Raw genomic sequence first — 20,803 nt, 5'->3', positions numbered from 1 at the left:
CTCCATCCAGTTGACCTCAAAATTTGCTTTTCATCTTCGTGTTTTCATCTCTTTGACTATGATGTGCCCATGTGTGGTTTTCTTGGTAGTAATCCTGCTTGGAATTTAATGAATTTAGATATGTAAGTTCGTGTTTTTCACATAATTTGGGGAAATTTTTGGTCATTTGTCAGATATTTTTCTGTCCCATTATCTCTCCTCTCCAACTGTACATGGTTAGACCACTTGATGTTTTACTACAGATCCCTAAGGCTCTGCTTATTATGTTGAAAATCTTTTTCTTTCTCCTTTAGATTCAATAAGATATATTGATTTATTTTCCAGTTTAGTGACCCTTTTTCTGCTGTATCTGATCTGCTGTTAAGGTAATCCAATGAATTTTTCATTTTAGACATTGTACTTTTTAGTTTTAGAATTTCCATTTGGTTCTGAGAAACTACCATTTCTCAGCTGAGGTTCTCCCCTGCCATGTATACGTTTCTTATGACATTATTTTCCTTTAAATACTTGGACATATTTATAATACTTGCTTAGAAATCCTTGACTAATTCTGACATATGGATCATTCAGGATTTGGTTTCTGTGAGCTGCTTTTTGTCTTGACTCTGGATCTCTTTTTCCTGTTTCTTCTTTCTGGTATATTTTGCTTGTGTAATGGGCTTTGTGGGTGATACACTGTTGTAGGCTTTGGATTCTGTTATTTTTCTCTGAGTGTTTTGGGGTTTTTTGTGTTTTGGATTTTTTTTGTCCTGATAGTCTGTAACATGTTGGGATTCAAACTCCAGCATTATTACTCCTATAATAAGCAGCAAGGAGACTCAACTCAGATCTTTCCACTTTTTCCAGCCCTTGCTTTTTTCTGGAGCCTTGGAGTCTTTCCCAGAGGAAGGTCTCCAAACGTTTGGGCATAGTTTATAAAGAAATTTTGTGGCTCCATCCTTTCTAGGATTTCATCTTTCATGTTACAGTGGCTCTGGCAATCCCAGACATTGTCTTCTGCCTCCTCAGCTGGCAAAACAGAAGATTTCTGCCTTATTCTTCAGTGATCATTGTTGCATGGGTGGATAGGTGCCCTCGGACAAATAGCCTTATAACGACAAATCCTACCTAACACAGTTCCCTTCTTTTACGGATGTTTCCCTCTAGTTGCTACCTGCTTTTGGTCACTCTAACTTTGATGCGAGGTTTTTATATTTTGTCCACAATATATCATTGTTACATGTGGGAAGTTACTTTGTCATTTTCTGATGCAGAACATCGGGATATTGAAGCATCATTTTTATTGAGTCAGTAAAAATAATGAATATTCAGGAATATTGTAGGAAATAATAAAATGCCCACTAAATGGAATATTATAATACATCATGTTAAAATTCTGAAACAAAAACTGGAAACCGAACAGGATGTCTGCTCTCACTGTAATTCTTAATCTTTAGACTAGAGATTTTAGGCAAAGTAATTAGATAAGAAAGGAGGTGAAAAAGAGGCATAAGGACAGAAAAGGAAGAAAAATATTTTCATTAATTGTAAGTGAAATGGTTATCTACAGGAGAATCTATATACTGTTAGAACTAATAAGGTCAGCATAGAAAACTAATAGTTTTTGTGAATATCAGCATGTACATTAGTAGGTTAAAAAGTATAATTTTAAAAAGATACAGAGAAAATTATAAGACAGTTTTAAAGACAGACAAAATAAATCAAATTATGAGTCAACTCCTCCATTTCAATCTATAACTTCAGTGCAGCTCAATATAAATCTTAGCAAGAATTTTGTATAATTGGAAAAACCAAAAACTCAACCTGGTATTTAAGGCCTAAGGATTATCAAGACTGTTCTGAAAATGGTCAAAAAAGGTCATTTAAGCAAACAACTAGACCTAATTTTTAAAGCACAGGTAAATTTAGAGTGGTGGTGCAAAGATAGATACATAGGTTAATAATTAAACAGAAAAAAAGCCAAAAATAGATTCAAGCATACGTGCAAACTTGGACATAATAAAATAGGGAGCAATTGGCCTACCAGAGAGAAAAATGTATTATACCACACCATACGTAAGAGTAAATTCTTATTCAAATAAAGATCAAACTTGAAAAAGCTAACTTTAAAAATATTAGAATGATATATGTCCTTAAAACTTTAGCTAGATAGGATGTCTTAAGATAAAAAACACAGATCATAAAGGAAAAAATTAATAAATTTGACTAAATCAAAAATTTAAACTTTAGTAAGCTATCACTAAAATATATAATTAGTGAAGTTAAGTATATGTAACAGGATTCCTGTCCATAGTGTATAAAGAACAGCTACAACTTAATAAGAAATAGTCAACTCCTCTTAAAAATGGGCAAAGAATATGAACCAGCAATTTACAGAGGAGAAAATCCATATGGCCAGTGAGCAGGTGAAAAATATTGCTAGCAATTGGGGAAAATGACAAATTCAAAAAATATATATCCATTAAGATAGTGTTTAACATGTGTATTATATATCATGTATAAATGGCAAATATTTGTACAAAGTAGTAGGAAAGTATAGACTATTATGTGGTACTGATGGAAGTGTAAATGGATATAAACTGCTTGGGAGAAGAATTTGATAATATATTATACAATTGAAAAAATACATCCATGAGCCCCTGAAAATTAACTTTTGAATTTGTAACTGAGAGATTTCCACTGTGTACATCAGGAGACCTATACAAAGTTTATTGTGACATTGTTAGTAAGAAAAACTGGGAAGTATAAAATTGGCTTTCAGTAAAGAAATAGATGAATGTATTTGATATATTCACCCAATTGAATAATTTTCAGCAGTTAAAATGAATGAACTTCATCAAAGTGTGTAGATATCAAAAATAATATTGAATGAAAAAAGACAATTGCGGAATATATATAATGTAAAGGCAATTATATAAACATTTTAAAAATCTTCTTGGAACAGCAGTATATGTTGCTTATAGACTTGTATATGTAATACTAGTATTAAAATACCAACTGGGGAGCTTACACGTCAAATTAATGATAGTTATCTTTGGGAAGGTAGTGAAATGGTATGAGACTGGACAAAAGAACAAAGGCGACTTAATCTATATCCTTCTGTTATGCCTGTGTTAAGTATGAAGTAAAAATAATCAAAAGGCTAGGTCAGGTGATTGCCAAAGTTCATATCTAGCTTAGAAGCACTTACATTTTACCTTTTAAGTTTATTTTTTCAAAGGTTATCTTTTACACATACTTTTTAGATTTACGAAGTTGTTTATAATAAGACATAGTCATCTTCAGATATTCCACAGAGCCGGTTTCTGGTAGAAAAGGAGTATATTTAGGGCTGTGGTTTAAAAAATAATTACATTTTCAGTTTCATATTAATTTCTCTAAAAACCTTTTTTCAAGTGGTCCCAGTACAGGGGGCTGAATGTGTTTCTGTCATTTATTCATTTAACAGATTTTCTTGAACATCTAACATGTGCCAGATGATAATAACAGCAGTGAGCAAAACAGACAAAGCCTGCTTTCATGGAGTTTAAAGTCTAGTCAAGGAAGATAGCCAGTAAACAAATAAATTAATAAAAATATAAAATGGGCTCAGTTCGTTAAGTGTCTGCCTTGGGCCCAGGACATGATCCCAAGGTCCTGGGACTGAGTTCTGCATCAGGCTCCTGGCTCAACAGGGAGTGTACTTCTCCTTCTGCTCCTCCCCCTACTCATTTTCTCTCTCCTCTCTCATTCTCTCTCAAATGAATAAATAAAATCTTTAAAAATATATATAAAAATGATTGGTGGTAAGTGCAATAATGAGAAGCAAAGCAGAACAAGAAGGATAGAATGATGCAGAATATTTTATATGGGAAAGTCAGGGAAGAACTATCTGTAAAATACAACATCTTGCAAAGTCATGAAGAGAATTAGAGGCTGACAGAAAAAACCCGTACAAAGGCCTTGCTTTTGCCTTGAGAGTGTGGCAGGAGGCAGGAGCTGAATGAATGAAGAACAGAGAAATAGTAAGAGATGAGATTGGAAAGACAGCAGAAGGCTGGGTCATGCAGGACTTTGTTGGCTATGATCAAGACTGGAGCAGAAGACTAATGTGGTTTGGACAAAGAATCACTCTGGCCACTTTGTTCATAATAGCCGACAGAGTTAGTTGGGGGTGGATGGGGGAGACCAATTAGGTTACTGCAACACTTTAGACAGGAAATGGAGGGGGGTTGTTTAGAAGAAGGTGGTGAACAGTGCTTGGATTCTTGATGCATTACTTTTTAGGAGCAGTTCTTAATCAATACTCTTTTTTACCTCAGGGAAACTGGGAGTTACTCAGAGAGAAAAAAATAGCAGACTTGAGCTGCTAGTGAATGAGTTATAAACTATACAAACGATCCCAAAAGACTTAAAAAACCTCTGAAAAGTCTAATGTGGGATTGTGGGAAGGGGATTTCATTTCCTCTTAAGTGGAGGTATCATTTGCTTTTCTTGTTCCTTTTAGTCATTCTGATCTTTGCAGTTGAACTTAATCCAGTTATACTTTGTTCTTTAAAAAATGAAATTTGAGGTCTAAGTACAAATGAAAAGTTTTGAGGTTACTGATTGTATTAATCAATACAAATGAGTTCTAAATGTTGATTTTTACTTTAATTGTATAGATAGATATATATACAGAGGCAAATAACCAAACTTTCTGATACTTGTTTGCTCTAGAACCTTTTATGAAAGATAATTTGGTTTGTAGCATCTTTTAAGTTATAAAATATCTCTGAACTTACACATTATTTCATTGCATTTATACTTTAATGTGTTATAACAAAATCCAGGTGATGGTTTAACTGTTTTATACTGGCTTCATTTGTATTATATATTAATAGTTCACTTATTCAGTAATTCACTTATTTGGTAAATTGATATGTAGTCGCTTTTTGGGGTTATTTCTAAATGTATTCTCCCCTTCCAATTTATTATCATATCAGTTATGTTTAGGGATTCCTTTCCCTAGCCTGTGTGGGTGTGTGTGCGCACATGTACATATGTGAGAGGGAAGGAGCGAAGAGACAATCTACTTTATAGCAAGTCTTTAGAACTACAGATTATATTACACCATTATGGCTTTTAAATGCTAAACAAATTATTTTCCAGAGTGGCAGGCATACACTAAAAATTGTAATTCATTATAAACTCTGTGTCCTATTTCTTTGTATAATACTTATCTGCATTTTTAATGTATCTCTAAAAACTTTATTGTTTATTCAAAGCATCTGTTAAAATGATACATGTTAAAATGTAACATGTATTGTTAAAATGTAACAACAGTAGGTTGATTCTGTGTAGCAGGTAACTCAAGATGTTCTCATCATGCTTTAGGACTAAATTTAGTGCAGTGAATGGGAATAGATGTTTGTTTGGCTTTGTGAAAAATGCAGTTTTAAGGTCTGATGCTAATCTTAAAAGGAATTTTACTATTTTAAACATTTATTTTAACATTTTTATTAACTTAACTTTCTTTTTCTTTTAGCAAAACTGTACAATCTAAAGTGGACTGCATTTTGGTAAGTAAAATGAGTAATCTTCAAGTTCTTTTGTAATAAGGTTTTTACCACTGTATAAAATATATTACCCTAAGTAAATATTTATTGTAAATATCTCAATTTTAGAGAATAAAATTTGATATTGAATTACAACCCTAAGGGTGAATTAGGTATAAGCTATCTACTTTCCAATATCGCATCAATAATGAAATCACAGTCTGAGGTTATTGCATGTTTTTGAAACTTACTGGCGTTTTCTAAAGATCACTATGCATTTAATAAAGTTCTTTCTTTTTCTTTTCTATTGACTGTAAGAATTTGTTGAAGGAAAAGATTTAAGATGTTTGATGGGTTCGTTTTTTGTGATAACATATTGTTCATATTTAGGTTCCTAGAATTTAGGAATTAAAGCCACAATAATAGTTCTAATTTATGTTGTACTGAATAGAACTTTTAAAAATTGTGTTTAAATGGGAGCTTTTTAAAATGCTTCATGCTGTTAAGACCTAGGAAGGTAGTAATTAGGGACGGAGGGGTGCTTTTGACTCCAATCCCCAGAGGATATCCTTGATATCCCAGTTCTCAAGAGTCTCATTGTTTATCCCTCAGAAGTTACTGTATATTGCATTCTTTTCAATACCCAAGATAGTGTTGGAGGATTATTCAGCTTTTGAGGCAGAAGACTAGTACAATTTTTAAGATAAGACATTTATTAAATATTAAATAATAAAAAGGCTTTTAAATCTTTCAAGTTCAGAATTGTATTTTAGCATGAGGTCTAAAGTTACGTATATTTGATGAAGAAGATAGTAAGATTTCTATCCTCTTGAACCTTATAGTTTTTTGAATAAGGTAGATATTAGATGAATAGTCAAGTAAATGAGCATTATAATGGTAGATAGTGATAAATGCTATTATGAAATAGCAAGTGTTGGTGGGTAGGGGAGGGCAGGCAAGTGATGGTGGGTAGGTTGGATGATTAGGAAAAACCTTTTTGAGAAAGTGGCATTTGAAGGGAGACTTGGATAATAAGAACCCAGCCTTGTGTGATGAGTTGCCTGTGACATGGACTAGGCAGAAGGGAAGAATAAGTACAAAGATTCAGAAGCAGGAATGAGTTGGGGATATTTACAGAATACAAAGAAAGCACTGTCGCTGCATCTTAGAGAAGAGAGAGAGAATGATGGAAGAAAAGTTCAGGTAGTGAGAAATTTTCGTAGGATTTATTTAAGCTATGGCAAATAGTATGGATTTCATTCTAAGTTTTTTAAGTTGAATAGTATGACCCAGTTGTTTTTAACCCCCCTGGTTGTTTTTGAGAAATGGGCTGGTCTTGGGGGATGAGTGTAAGCAGGGAAACCATTTAGGGTATGGGGAAGTCCAAATGAAAATTCAAGGCTCTTGCTTACATGATGGCAGTGGAAGATGGAAAAAAGCATATAGATGGATTCAAGGCTTATTTTGGATATAAAGCTAATTGGCCTTCCTTGCCGATGCATTGAATGTACAGGGAGAAACAAAAAGGAATCAAGGGTAATTCCTTTTTGGAACAAAAGATTCCCTTGAGTATTTCTTGTAAAACAGTTTGCTTTTAATGAATTCTCTTGGTCTTTATCTGTGAATGTCTTTATTCGCCTTCAGTTTTGAAGGATAGTTTTGCTGGAAATAGAATTTTTGGTCAAGAAGTTGTTTTCTTTCATCTCTTTGAGTATGTCATTCTGCTGCCCTTAGCCTTCGTTGTTTTCATATTTATGGTGAGTTGTTTTTCTCTAGTTGATATCAAGATTTGTTGAAATTCATTAACTTGCTTGTTTGCTCACTCACATACTCTTGCTTTGACTATTATATGTGTAAGTATGGATCACTTTGTGTTTATCCTACTTAGGATTTGCTGAGCTCGCAAGTATAGAGTATTCTGATTGGGGTAGTTTTTATCCATTATTTCTTCAAATATTTTTCTGTCCCTTGGATTCCCCTCTCCTTCCAAAGCTTTCACGTTGAAATGATTTTAGTTTTATCCCTCCAATCTCTGAAGCTTTTGTTCATTTTTTCTCTGATTATCTTTCTCTGTGTTCTGGTTTTTTGTTTTTGTTAAAATTCTCTGTATTTGATTCATTGTCATCATGTGTACACAAGCAGCCTCATCCTGGCAATACTACTTTCCAAACCATGTGGAATAGATCATGGGAGCAGCCCCTGGCAGGAGTGACAGACTTTGAACAGTTAATACTGAACTAAAGTTAAGTTTTTAATGACCAAACATTTCTTAACATGCCATTTGCCATTAGTTTCCAAAGCCCTTAAAATAGTTCTTTTTTGGCCATTTATACTATTTTATAGTTATTTCAATGGGAGGATTTGCTGACCTATTCATTTCAACTTTTCTAGATAACTCAACCTTCTCAAAAAGATTTTATCACGTTTTCTTATAAAAATTTTTATAACTTCAGCTTTTTCTATTAGGTCTGTTAACCATTTTGATTTAAATTTGTGTTTTGTCTGAGGTGAACTGAAATGTTTATCTTTTATCATACGACTGAATAATCCATTTTCCTAACCATTTACTGAGTGTAAACTGAAAATCCTACCCTTTCCCAGTCATGATGTGTGTTTTTTTTTCCCATTAATTTTTCCCCATTAATTGCTAGATCTTTCTTTTTCCCCATTAATTGCTAGATCTTTCCTTATGACATCATCACATGTCTTGTTTACGGTAGCTTTGTAGAAAGTCTTATATCAGGTCTTATAATGATTCAAATTAATTTTAGCACTTCCATTCAGATTTTGGGATAAATTTGTCAATTTCTATTAAAAAAATCTACTGGGATTTTTAAAATGGGGATTATGGTGATTTATAGATCAATGTGGGGTTGTTGATATCTTAATGAAAAATCTTTTAATCCATGAGCATGGTATATCTCCATATTAGTTGGGGCTTTCATAATTTTTCTCAGCAGTGTTTTGTAGTTTTCTGTGTATAGGCTTTATATATATTTTGCTCAATATTTTTATGCTTTGGATGCTGTTGTGAATGACATTTAAAAATACTTGTTATACAGTGTTTTATTGCTAATACTTATATTGCCCTTGAAGTCTGCAAATATGTTAAATTTACATAGTATATCTAGAAGTTTATATGTAGAGTCCTTTGGATTTCTACCTGTTAATCAAGTTGTTCATAAATAAAGAAAAGTTTGATTGCATTTCATTTTAAACTTCTGTTTATTTATTTTACTCATCTCATTGCACTGCTAGGACCTTCAGGACAATGTTGAATAGAAATGGTATGAATGGATTCCCTAACCTTGTTCCCAGTCTTAGAGGAAAACCATTCATTCATTAACTTTTTAATGTGATATTAACATTACCTTTTTCATGGATGCTCTTTTCAAACTGAGAATGTTCCTTTCTGTTCCCTATTCCCGAGAGGTTTTTTTGTCAAATATATGTTGTATTTTATGAGATTATTTTTCTGCACTATCAAAATAGTCACATGATACTTCTTTATTCTATTAACATGGTGAACTATATTGATTGACTTTCTCAAGTGAAAACAGTCTTTGAATTTCTGTGATAAACTACATGATGCTTTATACTTTATGTGTTGCATGATACTTTTAGATATTGCTACATTGGATTTGCTATTTGTTACTGTTTTTGTGTTAATTAGGGCTTTGGATGTGCTTTTTTTCTTATAAAACCTTTTTCTGTTTTTGGTATCTGGATAATGTTGATTTCATTTAATGAGTTCAAAAGTGCTCTTCTCTTTTTTCTGAAGGAATTTATTTAAAATTAATATTTTTTCTTTAAGTGTTTCATAGATTTTACTAGTAAAACTGGGAAAGGTTTTAGTTACAAATTTAGTTTTTTTCATTATTACAGAACTATTTCTAAAACTTTCTTCTTGATACAGTTTTAGTATGTTAGTCTTTGAAGGAATTTGTTCATTTCTGCTATATTATTGAATTTGTTGTTATAACATTGCTTATAACATTTCCTTATTATTCTTCACTGTCTCTAGAATTTGTGGCAGTTATCTCTGATTCCTGATGAGGGACCTTTGTATTTTCTTTATCCTTGATCAGTTTAGCTAAAGGTTTAGTCATCTTATTGTTCTTTTCATATGAATTGAGTTTGGCTTCATTGATTTTTCTCTTGTTTATCAGTTTTACATTTTGTTTCTCTTCTAGTAAGTGTTACTTCTTTCCCTTTGTTTACCTGGGTTTTAATTTATTCTTATTTTTCTAGCTCCTTAATATGGAAACTTGAAACTTTTTTTCTTTCCTATGGTAATCATTTTTTTTTTTAAAGATTTTTTTTTTTTTCTTAAAGATTTTATTTATTTATTTGACATACAGAAATCACAAGTAGGCAGAGAGGCAGGCAGAGAGAGAGGAAGGGAAGCAGGCCCCCCGCCGAGCAGAGAGCCCGACGCGGGGCTCGATCCCAGGACCCTGGGATCATGACCCGAGCCGAAGGCAGAGGCCCAACCCACTGAGCCACCCAGGCGCCCCCATTTTTAATGCTATAAATTGGCCTCTAAGCACTGGTTTAGCTGCATTCCATAAATTTTTATGTAGTGTTTTCATTATCATTCAATTATTTTTTTTTCTATTGTCCATTCTGATTTATCCTTGTACCCATGGAACACTTAGATAAATCTTGATCAATTTCCAAATAGTTGAGTATTTATCAAAGCTTGTTTATTTTGGGGGCACCTGGGTGGCTCAGTTGGTTAAGCATCTGCCTTAGGCTCAGGTCATGATCTCAGGGGATTGATCCTGATCAGTGGGGACTCTACTTCTCCCTCTCCTACCCCCCCATTCCTACTCTTTCTCTCTCTTTCAAATAAATAAAATCTTTTTTTTTAATTGTGTATTGTCTGCATTTGTGAATATTTTCTATATACTTGAAAAGAATATATATTCACCTGTCACTGGATGGAATGTTCTTTATCCAAAAATTAAGTCGTTGATTATTGTTTTTAAAGATGTGTTTATTTTTCCCCTTTATTTCAGTAACAGAAAGGAGTGCTAAAATGTCTCTCTTGTGATTGTTAACTTTTTTTTCTTTCTGATTCTGCCAAGTTTTGCTTCATGTATTAAAAATACTATTAGTAGCATAGGGAAGCCTGGGTGGTTCAGTTGGTTAAGAGACTGGCTTCAGCTCAGGTCACGGTCCTGGAGTCCCAGGATCGAGTTCGGCATTGGGCTCCCCACTCAGTGGTGAGTCTTTTTCTCCCTCTGATCCATCCCCCTCTCATGCTCGCTCTCTCTCTCTCTCTGATAAATAAATAAATATATAAAATCTTCTAAAAAATAAATAAGAATATTATTAGGAGCATAAATATGTAGGATTATTATGTTTTCTTTTTGAATTGGTTCATTTATTATTATGCTAGTTCCATTTTTATCTCTGGTAGTATTTTGCTTTGAAGTCTGATTTGTCTAATATTAGCATAGCTTCTCCATCTTATAATTAGTGTTTGCTTGTATGACATATCTTTTTCTGTACTTTCACTTTTAAGCATTCTAGGTCTTTATAAAGTGTTTTGTTTTTATTGATGACATCATATACGTGTAACTTTCTTATCCACCCTGACAAGCTTTATCTTGTTCTTACTTGTATGGTTGAGTTTACACCTAAGATTTTGCCATTTATTTTCTTGTAGGTCTACTGTTAATTCTCCTAGTTTTAGTTAATCTGAAAAAAGTGTTTAATTGCCTTTCATTTCAAAGGACATTTTTTTTTTTTTTTGCCTCACCATAGCACATACCCTCCCCAATGTCCATCATTCAGCCACCCCATCCCTCTAATACCCCTCCTCTTCAGCAACCCTCAGTTTGTTTCCTGAGATTAAGAGACTCTTATGGTTTGTCTCCCTTTCTGGTTTCATCTTGTTTCATTTTTTTCCCTCCCTTCCCCTATGATCCTCTGTCTTGTTTCTCAAATTCCTAATACAGTGAGATCATATGATAATTTTCTTCTCTGATTGGCTTATTTCAGTTAGTGTAATACCCTCTAGTTCCATCCATGTTATGCAAATGGCAAGATTTGGAGGTTTTTTGATGGCTACATAGTATTCCATTATAAATATACACCACATCTTCTTTATCCATTCATCTGTCGATGGACATCTAGACTCTTTCCATAGTTTGGCTATTGTGGACATTGCTGCTATAAACATTCAGGTACACGTGCCCCTTTGAATCACTACATTTGGGTAAATACCTAGTGATGCAATTGCTGGGTCATAGGGTAGATCTATTTTGAGATTTTTTTTCAGGAGCCTCCATGCTGTTTTCCAGAGTGGCTACACCAGCTTGCATTCCAGCCAGCACCAACACCTGTCATTTCCTGAGAGGTTAATTTTTTACCATTCTGACTGGTGTGAGGAGGTATCTCATTGTGGTTTTGATTTGTGTTTTTCTGATGCTGAGTGATGTTGAGCACTTTTTCCATGTGTCTGTTGGCTATTTGGATGTCTTTTTTGCAGAAATGTCTGTTCATATCTTCTGCCCATTTCTTGATTGGATTGTTTGTTCTTTGGGTTTGTTCTTCGAGTTTGATTATTTGTTCTTTGGGTATTGTTGCTTGGGTTTGATAAGTTCTTTATAGATTTTTGGATACTAGCCCTTTATCTAATATGTCATTTGCAAATATCTTCTCCCATTCTGTTGGTTGTCTTTTGGTTTTGTTGACTGTTTCCTTTGCTGTGCAAAAGCTTTTGATCTTAATGAAGTCCCAGTAATTCATTTTTTTTTAAAGATTTTATTTATTTATTTGACAGAGAGAGATCACAAGTAGGCAGAGAGGCAGGCAGAGAGAGAGAGAGAGGGAAGCAGGCTCCCTGCTGAGCAGAGAGCCCGATGCAGGACTCGATCCCAGGACCCTGAGATCATGACCTGAGCCGAAGGGAGCGGCTTAACCCACTGAGCCACCCAGGTGCCCCCCGCCCCAAGTAATTCATTTTTGCCCTTGTTTCCCGTTTCTTTCTCTGGAACACAGCCCCATTTGGAGTCTCCGAATCCAGCAGATTCCTGCAGTGCACTCCTATACTGCTCCTCCCAGTAGAGGATGGGTGGAGGGGGTTTTCCCTGGATCTGTCACTTGTGCGGTTTCTGCTTAAAGAGTAGTGGCCCGACTATGCCTTGGATCACAGTTTATGTCAGCCCTGAGCTGAGACCCCACTCATCAGCTCCATCTCTGCAGCCAGCTTCCCTGCTCCAATACCTGGGTGCTCTTCCACACTCGGGCACCCCCTGTCTTTCTGGGACCCTGAGGGTCCTGAGACTACACCAACCCAGTGAGGATTCCACCCCCGACTTAGCCACTGGAGCAATGTCCCTTCACAGAACAGACTTCTAAAAGTTCTGATTTTGTGCTCCTCTGCTCTCTCACTTGCTGGGAGCCAGCCTTTTCCCCCCACAGTCTGTCTTCCCGTATATCACCTCGAATTTACTTCTATCTACATTCTACCTTCCAGAAGGTGGTTGCTTTTCTGTTCATAGAATTGCCTCTATTCTTCTCTTTGGTCTCCTGTTGAGTTTGTAGGTGTTCAGAATGGTTTGATAACTATCTAGCTAATTCCAGGGACTAGACTAAATTTAGGTCTCCTACTCCTCTGCCATCTTGCTTCAAAAGGCATTTTTGATACAGAATTCTAGTTCTTCCAGTATTTTAGCAGTGGCAGTCCACTTTCTTCTGGCTTACATAGTTTTCATTGGAAAGTGTGTAGTTAATCTTGTTTCCCTGTGTATAATACATTCTATTTTTTTTCCTCTCCTTTGACTTCTTGTAGGATTATTAGTGGTTTTCAGCAGTGCTATTATAATAGCCTTAGTATGATTTCTTTTGTTTCTGTCCCGCTTGTGGTTCATTGAGCTCCTCAAACCTGTGAGTTTTTATTTTTCACCAATTTGCAGAAAAATTCCTGGCCTTTTAAATATTCTTCTTCATTGCCATCCTGGGACTCCAAGTAAGTCACAAAGGCTATGCTTAGTTATTTTTTTCTCTTTTCACTCCATTTTGGGTAGGTTATATTTCTTTATTATCACATTTCCTAACATTTTTCATTGATTCTGTTGGTCTAATCTGCTGTAAATCCCATTGAGTGGATAATCTATTTTAGAGCCTGAATTTTTCAGGTCTAGAAATTCCACTTGAGCATTTTGTTTTGTTTTGTTGTACATTTCTCAAGGGCCTCTATTATGTCTCTACCTAAGTCCTCTGCATTCTTCCTCTATTTGCCCATGATGATCCCATCTACTTTGATGGTTTCAGTTAATGTCAGTTAATTGACATGCCCAAGTTAAGCTCCAGATTCATATATCCAACTAGTTAACAACTGACCAGTTTACTACTATGTCCCATAGTCACTTCAAACTCAGCTTTTCCAGAACCAATCTCACTGTGTCCATATTCTCTATCCCACATTCTAAACCTATCTGTATTAGTTTCCTAATGCTGCTACAGTCAATTACTATAAACTTAGTTGCTTAAAACAACACATATTTATGACAGCTTTGTAGGTCAGCAGTCTGACATGGTCTCACTAGGAAAAAGTGAAAGTATCAGTATAGCTATGTTACTTTTTTTTTTTAATTTTATTTATTTATTTGATAGAGATCACAAGTAGGCAGAGAGGAAGGCAGAGAGAGAGAGAGAGGCGGAAGCAGGCTCCCTGCTGAGCAGAGAGCCCGATGTGGGACTTGATCCCGGGACCCTGAGATCATGACCTGAGCCAAAGGCAGCGGCTTAACCCACTGAGCCACCCAGGCGCCCCGCTATGTTCCTTTTGAAGGGCGTCTGTTACCTTGCCTTTTCTAGCTATTAACGACTTGTGTCTTCAAAGCCAGTGATGGCTGCTCAAGTCTATCTTCCACTGTGCTACCCTGACACTTCCCTTTTTTTATAGTCAAAGCTCCCTTAGCCTCCCTCTTATCTGGACACTTGTGATTACATTGGGCCTTTTGGATAATCCAGGATAATCTCTCCATCTCAAGGTCATTAATCACATCTGTAAAGTCCCTTTTGCCATAGAAGGTAACACATTTACAGGTTCCAGGGATTAGAAGTTTAGGACATGAACATCTTGGAGGACCATTATTCTTTCTACCTACCATACTGTCTTAGTGGATGTACTCACTCATCCATCTTAAAAACCTGATAGTAATTCTTGACTTCATTCTTTTCCTCAGCCTACCTCATATCTAGTCAATCACTGGGTCCTATCAATTCTGCCTCCTTAATTGCTCCATTTTTTCTGTCCCTGCTGCTCCTGCATTATTCTGGATCACCATGCTTATTGGAAATACTGCAGCTATTCCTTTGCTTCTAGACTCTCCACTTTCATTCCGTTCTCCACAGCACCATTACCTAATCAGCTTTCTAAAGAGGCTCCTGGGTGGCTCAGATGGTTAAGTGTCTGCCTTTGGCTCAGGTCATGATTTCTGAGCCGTAGGATTGAGCCCTGTGTCAGGTTCCCTGCTCGATGGAGAGTCTGCTTCTCCCTTTCCCCTTTGCCTCTCCCCACTTCGCATGCATGCTCTTGCTCTTGCTCTCTCTCTCTCTCTTAAAAGAATAAATAAAATCTTTTTTTGAAAAATCAGCTCTAATAAAATGTGCATCTGATTATTTTACACCCTTGCTTCAAACCTCTCACTGGCTCCCCATTATTCTCTCTTAGGCTTGGGAGACCATTTGTACTCAGGCCTTCCTCTTGTTTAATCTTATGATTCTCCACTCCATCTATAGGCTATCATTAAGCTGTGGTGAATTGTTGTAAAATAAGAGAATATGTTTTCTCTCTAGCGCTGTGCATTAAAATGTGGCTAGTGAACACTTAAAATGTGACTAATGTGACTGAGGAACTGAACCTTTATTCCATTTTAATTAATTTCAAGTTAAATAGCCACATGTGGCTACTGGCAACCAGTTTGCATAGTGCAGATCTAAAGCAGTGGTTCTCAGCCAAAGGCATTTTTGCCCCCTTTGGGACATTTGACAATATCTGGAGACATTTTTTATTTTCATAGGCAGGGTATGTGATCAGCTTCAAGTGGGTAGAAGACAAAGCTGTTTAAACATTCTACAAAACACAGGACATCACCTCATAACAGTCATTATCCCAAATTGTCAGTAGTGATGAAGTTGAGAAACTGTGGTCTAGACAATTCTTCTTTTTGATGTTTTATTCTTTCTATTGGCTATCCCTACTTTTATTTTAAGATACATTTTAGATATCACCCCCTCTGGAATGGCATCTTTGATTTCTCGGGTCTGAGTTCGATACATCTTCTGTCCTATATTAACCTGTGCTTAATTACCTTTCTTGGTATTATGTAGTCACCTCTAAGATCATTATAATAAGCAGTTTTTATTTGTTCTTAGCCTCTTTAGTATAAAAACCTATTAATTGGAATGTGATTCAAAGGTACATGAAGATGATCAATATATATTTGCTAAGTGTGTGAGTATCAATTATTAAACATTGCAATTTAAAATATAAAGAAGGGTTGCTACCTTCAATTTAGGCCTTTTAGACACCTTACACTTGCTAAAATATTTGAATTTATTTTTTGGAATTACTTCACATTTTACCAGTAAGAACAGAAACTTGTTTCATTCCTTGAGAGGAACAGAACATTTTTGTCTGACATTCTTCCCCTTTCCTTTGTTCTACTCTGCTTTACATATACCTCTTCCTTCCATCCTTTCCTATTATGAGATAACCAGCCTAAACCATCACCACTCTAATCCATGGAGTACAGATGGGGAGCTAAAACTTAGTTCATAGATGCAGGAAGGATTTAAAGTAAGTGATGTGGAACCAAGAGGCCAAAAACTAAGGAAACTGATGAGCAGTATAGCAGAATTGCTCAGTTAAGGCTATAGAATGAAATAGGCCTGAGTTTGAATCCTTGCTCTAGCCATTATTACCATTACTGTTTGGTTTTGGACAATATTTACCTAATTCACTTTTGTAAAAAAAGGACATAATAATAGTGACTAACCCACTGAGTTGTTGAGAATATTAAGTGAAATAATTAGTGTAAATACAGTGCCTGGCACATAGTGAGCACATATGGCAGCTTTAGTTGAAGATGTTATATGTGTAAATTGACAATGTGGTTGTAATTGGCTTAAATTACCATAAATTTGTTTCAAGAAGTCTAAACATTAGTCAAAGACATGTTTTATGTTCATCATCACAGAACATACCATTTAAGAATGAATGCTCCCCATATGGAACCACTGAGAGGAGAGTATTGAATCCCTGAAACATAGTGAATGGAGGATGGGAAAGGTTGGGAATCTCCTGGCAAAAGCCATCCAAGAAGCCAGAAGGTGCATATTGTAGAACAGATGCCGATATTGACACTCCATACTCCCTCCTCCCCCGGGCCTTTGTAGATGCCGTTTCCTCTGCCAGCTGTGCCCTTCTCAAATTTTTCACTTGGATCACTTTTTCTCTTTTTTTTGGAATCAGCTCAGAAACGGTTCCTGAAAGTTTTGTTTTTCTGCTAGCAATGCATTCAGATAACAGATAACAGCAGATAACAGAAAACCAAATTATTAGTGGCTTACAGGAATTTTTAAGAGTTTGTGTTGTCTAGCAAGTCCAAAGTTAGGCATTCTAGAGTGGTGCTCAGCAGTGCCACCAGAGTTCTAGGCTCTTTCTTTTTTGCTGTATCATCTTTTACCCATTCACATCATCGATGGCTGTTGCACTTACATGCCTTTGTCCAAATGGTGAGGCAGGAAGAAGGGAGGAAGGGCAAAAGGGCCTTCTAGAGAAACTCTGTTTTTATTTTAAGATAATTGTTTCTATTCTGAAAACCCACTTCAGAACCTTCCATTTCCAGAGTAATGTCACTTGGATATTCCCAGCTATGCAAAAAACTGGACCATGGAGGGGTTTTTTGTTTTGTAGCCTCTATACCAGAGAAAGACAAAGAAGAATATACATACATACATAATACAAGTTCAACCTATCTGCCTTATCTTCTCATGTTAAAGGCCCCTCTTTTCATGCACCTCGTAAAATGTTCTGTGCTCGTATTAAAGCTCTCACCACATAGTATGCTAATCACCAGATTAATTTGTTTTCTTCTCCAAAATAAGAATTTTTAAGTAAAGACTGTCTTGTGGTCTTTGTATCCTCAGTGTTTAGCACAGTGTGTAGTATGTGGAATATACTCCGTAAACACTTCCTGAAAGATTATTCACAAGCAATAATTATCAAATAGAGTGTATAATATGTATATAATGTCCCCACACAGAGAGTTCCTTTGTATTTGTTGTTGTTGTTATAGTATTTATTGAGTATTTATTACCAGATGCCAGACAAGTGCTTTACATGTTTTATCATTCAATCCGCTTAATTTGCCTCATCTGTTTTCATCTTCATTTTCCAGATAAAGAAGCAGGCTCGGATTGTTATGTAATTTGCCCAAGGTCCTAAAAATTGATAATTGGTAGGATTAGACTTTTAATCTAGGTAGTCTGACTCCAGATCCCAGGCGTTTAAAAACTGTGATACACTATTTCATTGTTTAAAGCATCTGAAATATGAGTTTGTATGTGAATTTTTATTTTTATTTTATTTTATTTTTTTATTTCATTATTATTTTTTAAAAGATTTTATTTATGTATTTGACAGAGAGAGATCACAAGTAGGCAGAGAGGCAGGCAGAGAGAGAGGAAGAAGCAGGCTCCCTGCCAAGCAAAGAGCCCGATGCGGGGCTCGATCCCAGGACCCTGAGATTATGACCTGAGCCGAAGGCAGAGGCTTTAGCCCACTGAGCCACCCAGGTGCCCCATATGTGAATTTTTAAAATTTCTGTTTTATTATAATCAAGAAGATGTTTCTGAAAATTATTTTCTAACTTTAAAATAAATCTGAAATGAGGAAATTAAAAGCTAATTTCCTTATCTTACTGAATTTAAGTAGCCAGTAATTCTAAATGCAATTTAATTTTTGTATGCAGCATGTTTGAATGCCCTTTAAAGAACTTCGGACATGCTCGCTAAGACAAAATAGCTAAAATTATTCTAATTATTTACATCAATTACGATTGCGAAAGCTGTGCCACTATGAAATACAGAAGTGAAAAATATAAAATTGTATCTGTGCTATTTTTAAAGCCCAGCATTTTGCCTGTTTAAAGACAAATGAAAATATTTGTAGTGGTATAACTGTGAATAAAACTTTTCGTTAATGTTTTAATGCTTTTGCAGTGAAAACAGTTGGTTTTTACTTTAATAATAGCAAATATATCTTAAACTAAATTTCTCATGAGTTACAGCACTTTTAGATCCATAATGTCATTATATGTTTGTAAAGCTGATCCAATTATATTTCTACAACCAATTTAATAGTCGAGATAAAATCTTACTCGATATATACGCAATACCAGTGGATTAGCTAGACCCCAGCAGAATTTGAAAGCTATTCAGTCCATATTGCTTAGTCACCTTAGTTCAGTTAAATGGGACTACCTGACAGCTGTAGAAGTTCTAAAATATGAAAGAAGTAGCCATGAGTTTTTTGGTATAGAAAAGACCTTGTTTGGTTAGAGCCAGTCACAGCAGGCTGGGAAATAATAGTTCATGTTTCCCACAATATGGTCCTTCGAAGAATAGTTCCATAAGATGTTAATATGTTACACAGAAAGTTCCAAAAGTCAAAAATGTTTCATGAACTTTGGATTAAAATGTGTCTTAAGAGCTATTAATACGCTGTTAGATACATCATGAATCTTAAGTACTCAGTGTGTTCCAAATTTTTACCCTCTAAAATTTAACCTTGAAACTAGTTTTCTAGGCTACACTATTGAGGAAATGATTGGTAAAATCTATAGGCAATTTTCTAGAATAGAAAGAGAAATTATTTAAAAAAAGAAGAAGAAGAAGAAAGAAAGAGAAATTATTTCCCATATGTTACCATTCAGAATTACCAGAATATTGAGAACTTCCTATTTATGTTACTGTGTTTTAGGCATTTGCACCACCAGGAAGCAATATTTCTACCAGTTCTAAAGTTCAGGTCTCCTAAATAGTTAGTTCTGCTTTGAAATTATTAGAATTAATAATGATCAAAAGAGGCAGGGAAGGCTATTTATTCTGGTTACTGTTAGGAAAGGCTAATGTAAATATTAAACAACATTCATTTTGGCAGGAAATCAGTTGAAAGCAAGAAGAAAAATATATGTCTCATAGACTTGGTAATTCAACAGCAAACCTGGTAAGAATATTAGACAGTCTTTGCCTACCTTTCTTCTCATCAGTTTGAGAGATAAAAGTCTCACAACCAAGACTAAAGGAGGCTATTTTAAATGCCATTTGTGTCCATGTTTTAAACTTCTCAGGAGGCGTATATGGCCTTACTTCGAGGGCTCTAACTGATCAACAGTCTAAGAGAGGACTCTTATGTGTTGCCAGCAACTTCTCAGTCCAAAAAATGCTGCATTGATTGTCCCTTTTTTTGGTGACTTAGTGTAACCTAACAAAGCACTTACCCTTTGCTCTGCACTAAGGTCAAGTAAACTGACCTGGGCAAAATGTGAGTATGTCTAGAGTTCCTTGTCATCAATGAGTCTATAGGCTTCCTTACCTAAGTCTGCTCTACTGGGGTAAGGTTTTATTCATGGAAGTTGACCAAAAGTGGACTTTGTAGGATTATCATTAGGAAGAAGTGGAAAGTGATGTGAAATCGCCAGAATACTATTCCTTTTGGAGGGCTGGAGAAACCTGAAACTAGGTGACAAATGCTATCATTTAAATTATTCGAGTAGTGAGGCACTTTCCTTCCAGGGAAGAACTCTGAGGAGGGTCCTCTTGCAAGAGAATAGAGCAGAAAACATGAAGATGTGTGTTTGAATCTGTATTCAGTGTATCCTACGTTCTGAATATTGATTCAGTAATTCTTTAGAGACTACTCTCTTATCACCCATTCCCATTGGAATAGTGTTTGTCCTCCCTAGGGAAATGAACAAAAATGAACAGCCTAGGGGCACCTGGGTGGCTCAGTTGGTTGAGTGACTGGCTCTTGATTTTGGCTCAGGTGGTGATCTCAGGTTCCTGGGATCCACCCACATTGGACTTCACACTCAGCAGGGTATCTGCTTCAGGATTCTCTCTCCACCTCTGCCCCCATCCCCACCCCTTGCTTGTCCTTGACCTTGTAGACCAGAGGAACTACTCTAGAAACCCACAGGTTAAATCTGTTCCACAGAAGTGTTTTGTTTGGCCCTCTTTGACATTTTTAAATTTTTGGATTG

The 20,803-nt window shown here is 35.6% G+C and overlaps 1 protein-coding gene across 3 annotated transcripts in view; it reads left to right on the top strand.

The window, feature by feature from the left end:
* The window catches only part of RFX7 (regulatory factor X7), a 140,202-nt gene that overhangs the window by 59,124 nt on the left and 60,275 nt on the right, over window positions 1-20,803 (top strand). For all 3 annotated transcript variants that reach the window (XM_004779207.3, XM_004779208.3, XM_004779206.3), the window contains one exon: window positions 5,507-5,540. In XM_004779207.3, the coding sequence (XP_004779264.2) occupies window positions 5,507-5,540 (34 nt within the window). The remainder of the gene's footprint in view (window positions 1-5,506; window positions 5,541-20,803) is intronic.

Source organism: Mustela putorius, unplaced genomic scaffold, assembly GCF_011764305.1.
Source record: "Mustela putorius furo isolate JIRA1106 unplaced genomic scaffold, ASM1176430v1.1 tig00003896_pilon_pilon_pilon, whole genome shotgun sequence".
In the NCBI taxonomy this organism is placed as follows: Eukaryota; Metazoa; Chordata; class Mammalia; order Carnivora; family Mustelidae; genus Mustela; species Mustela putorius.
Note: the sequence above shows the minus strand (reverse complement) of the source record. Positions and strands in the feature narration are given on the sequence as shown.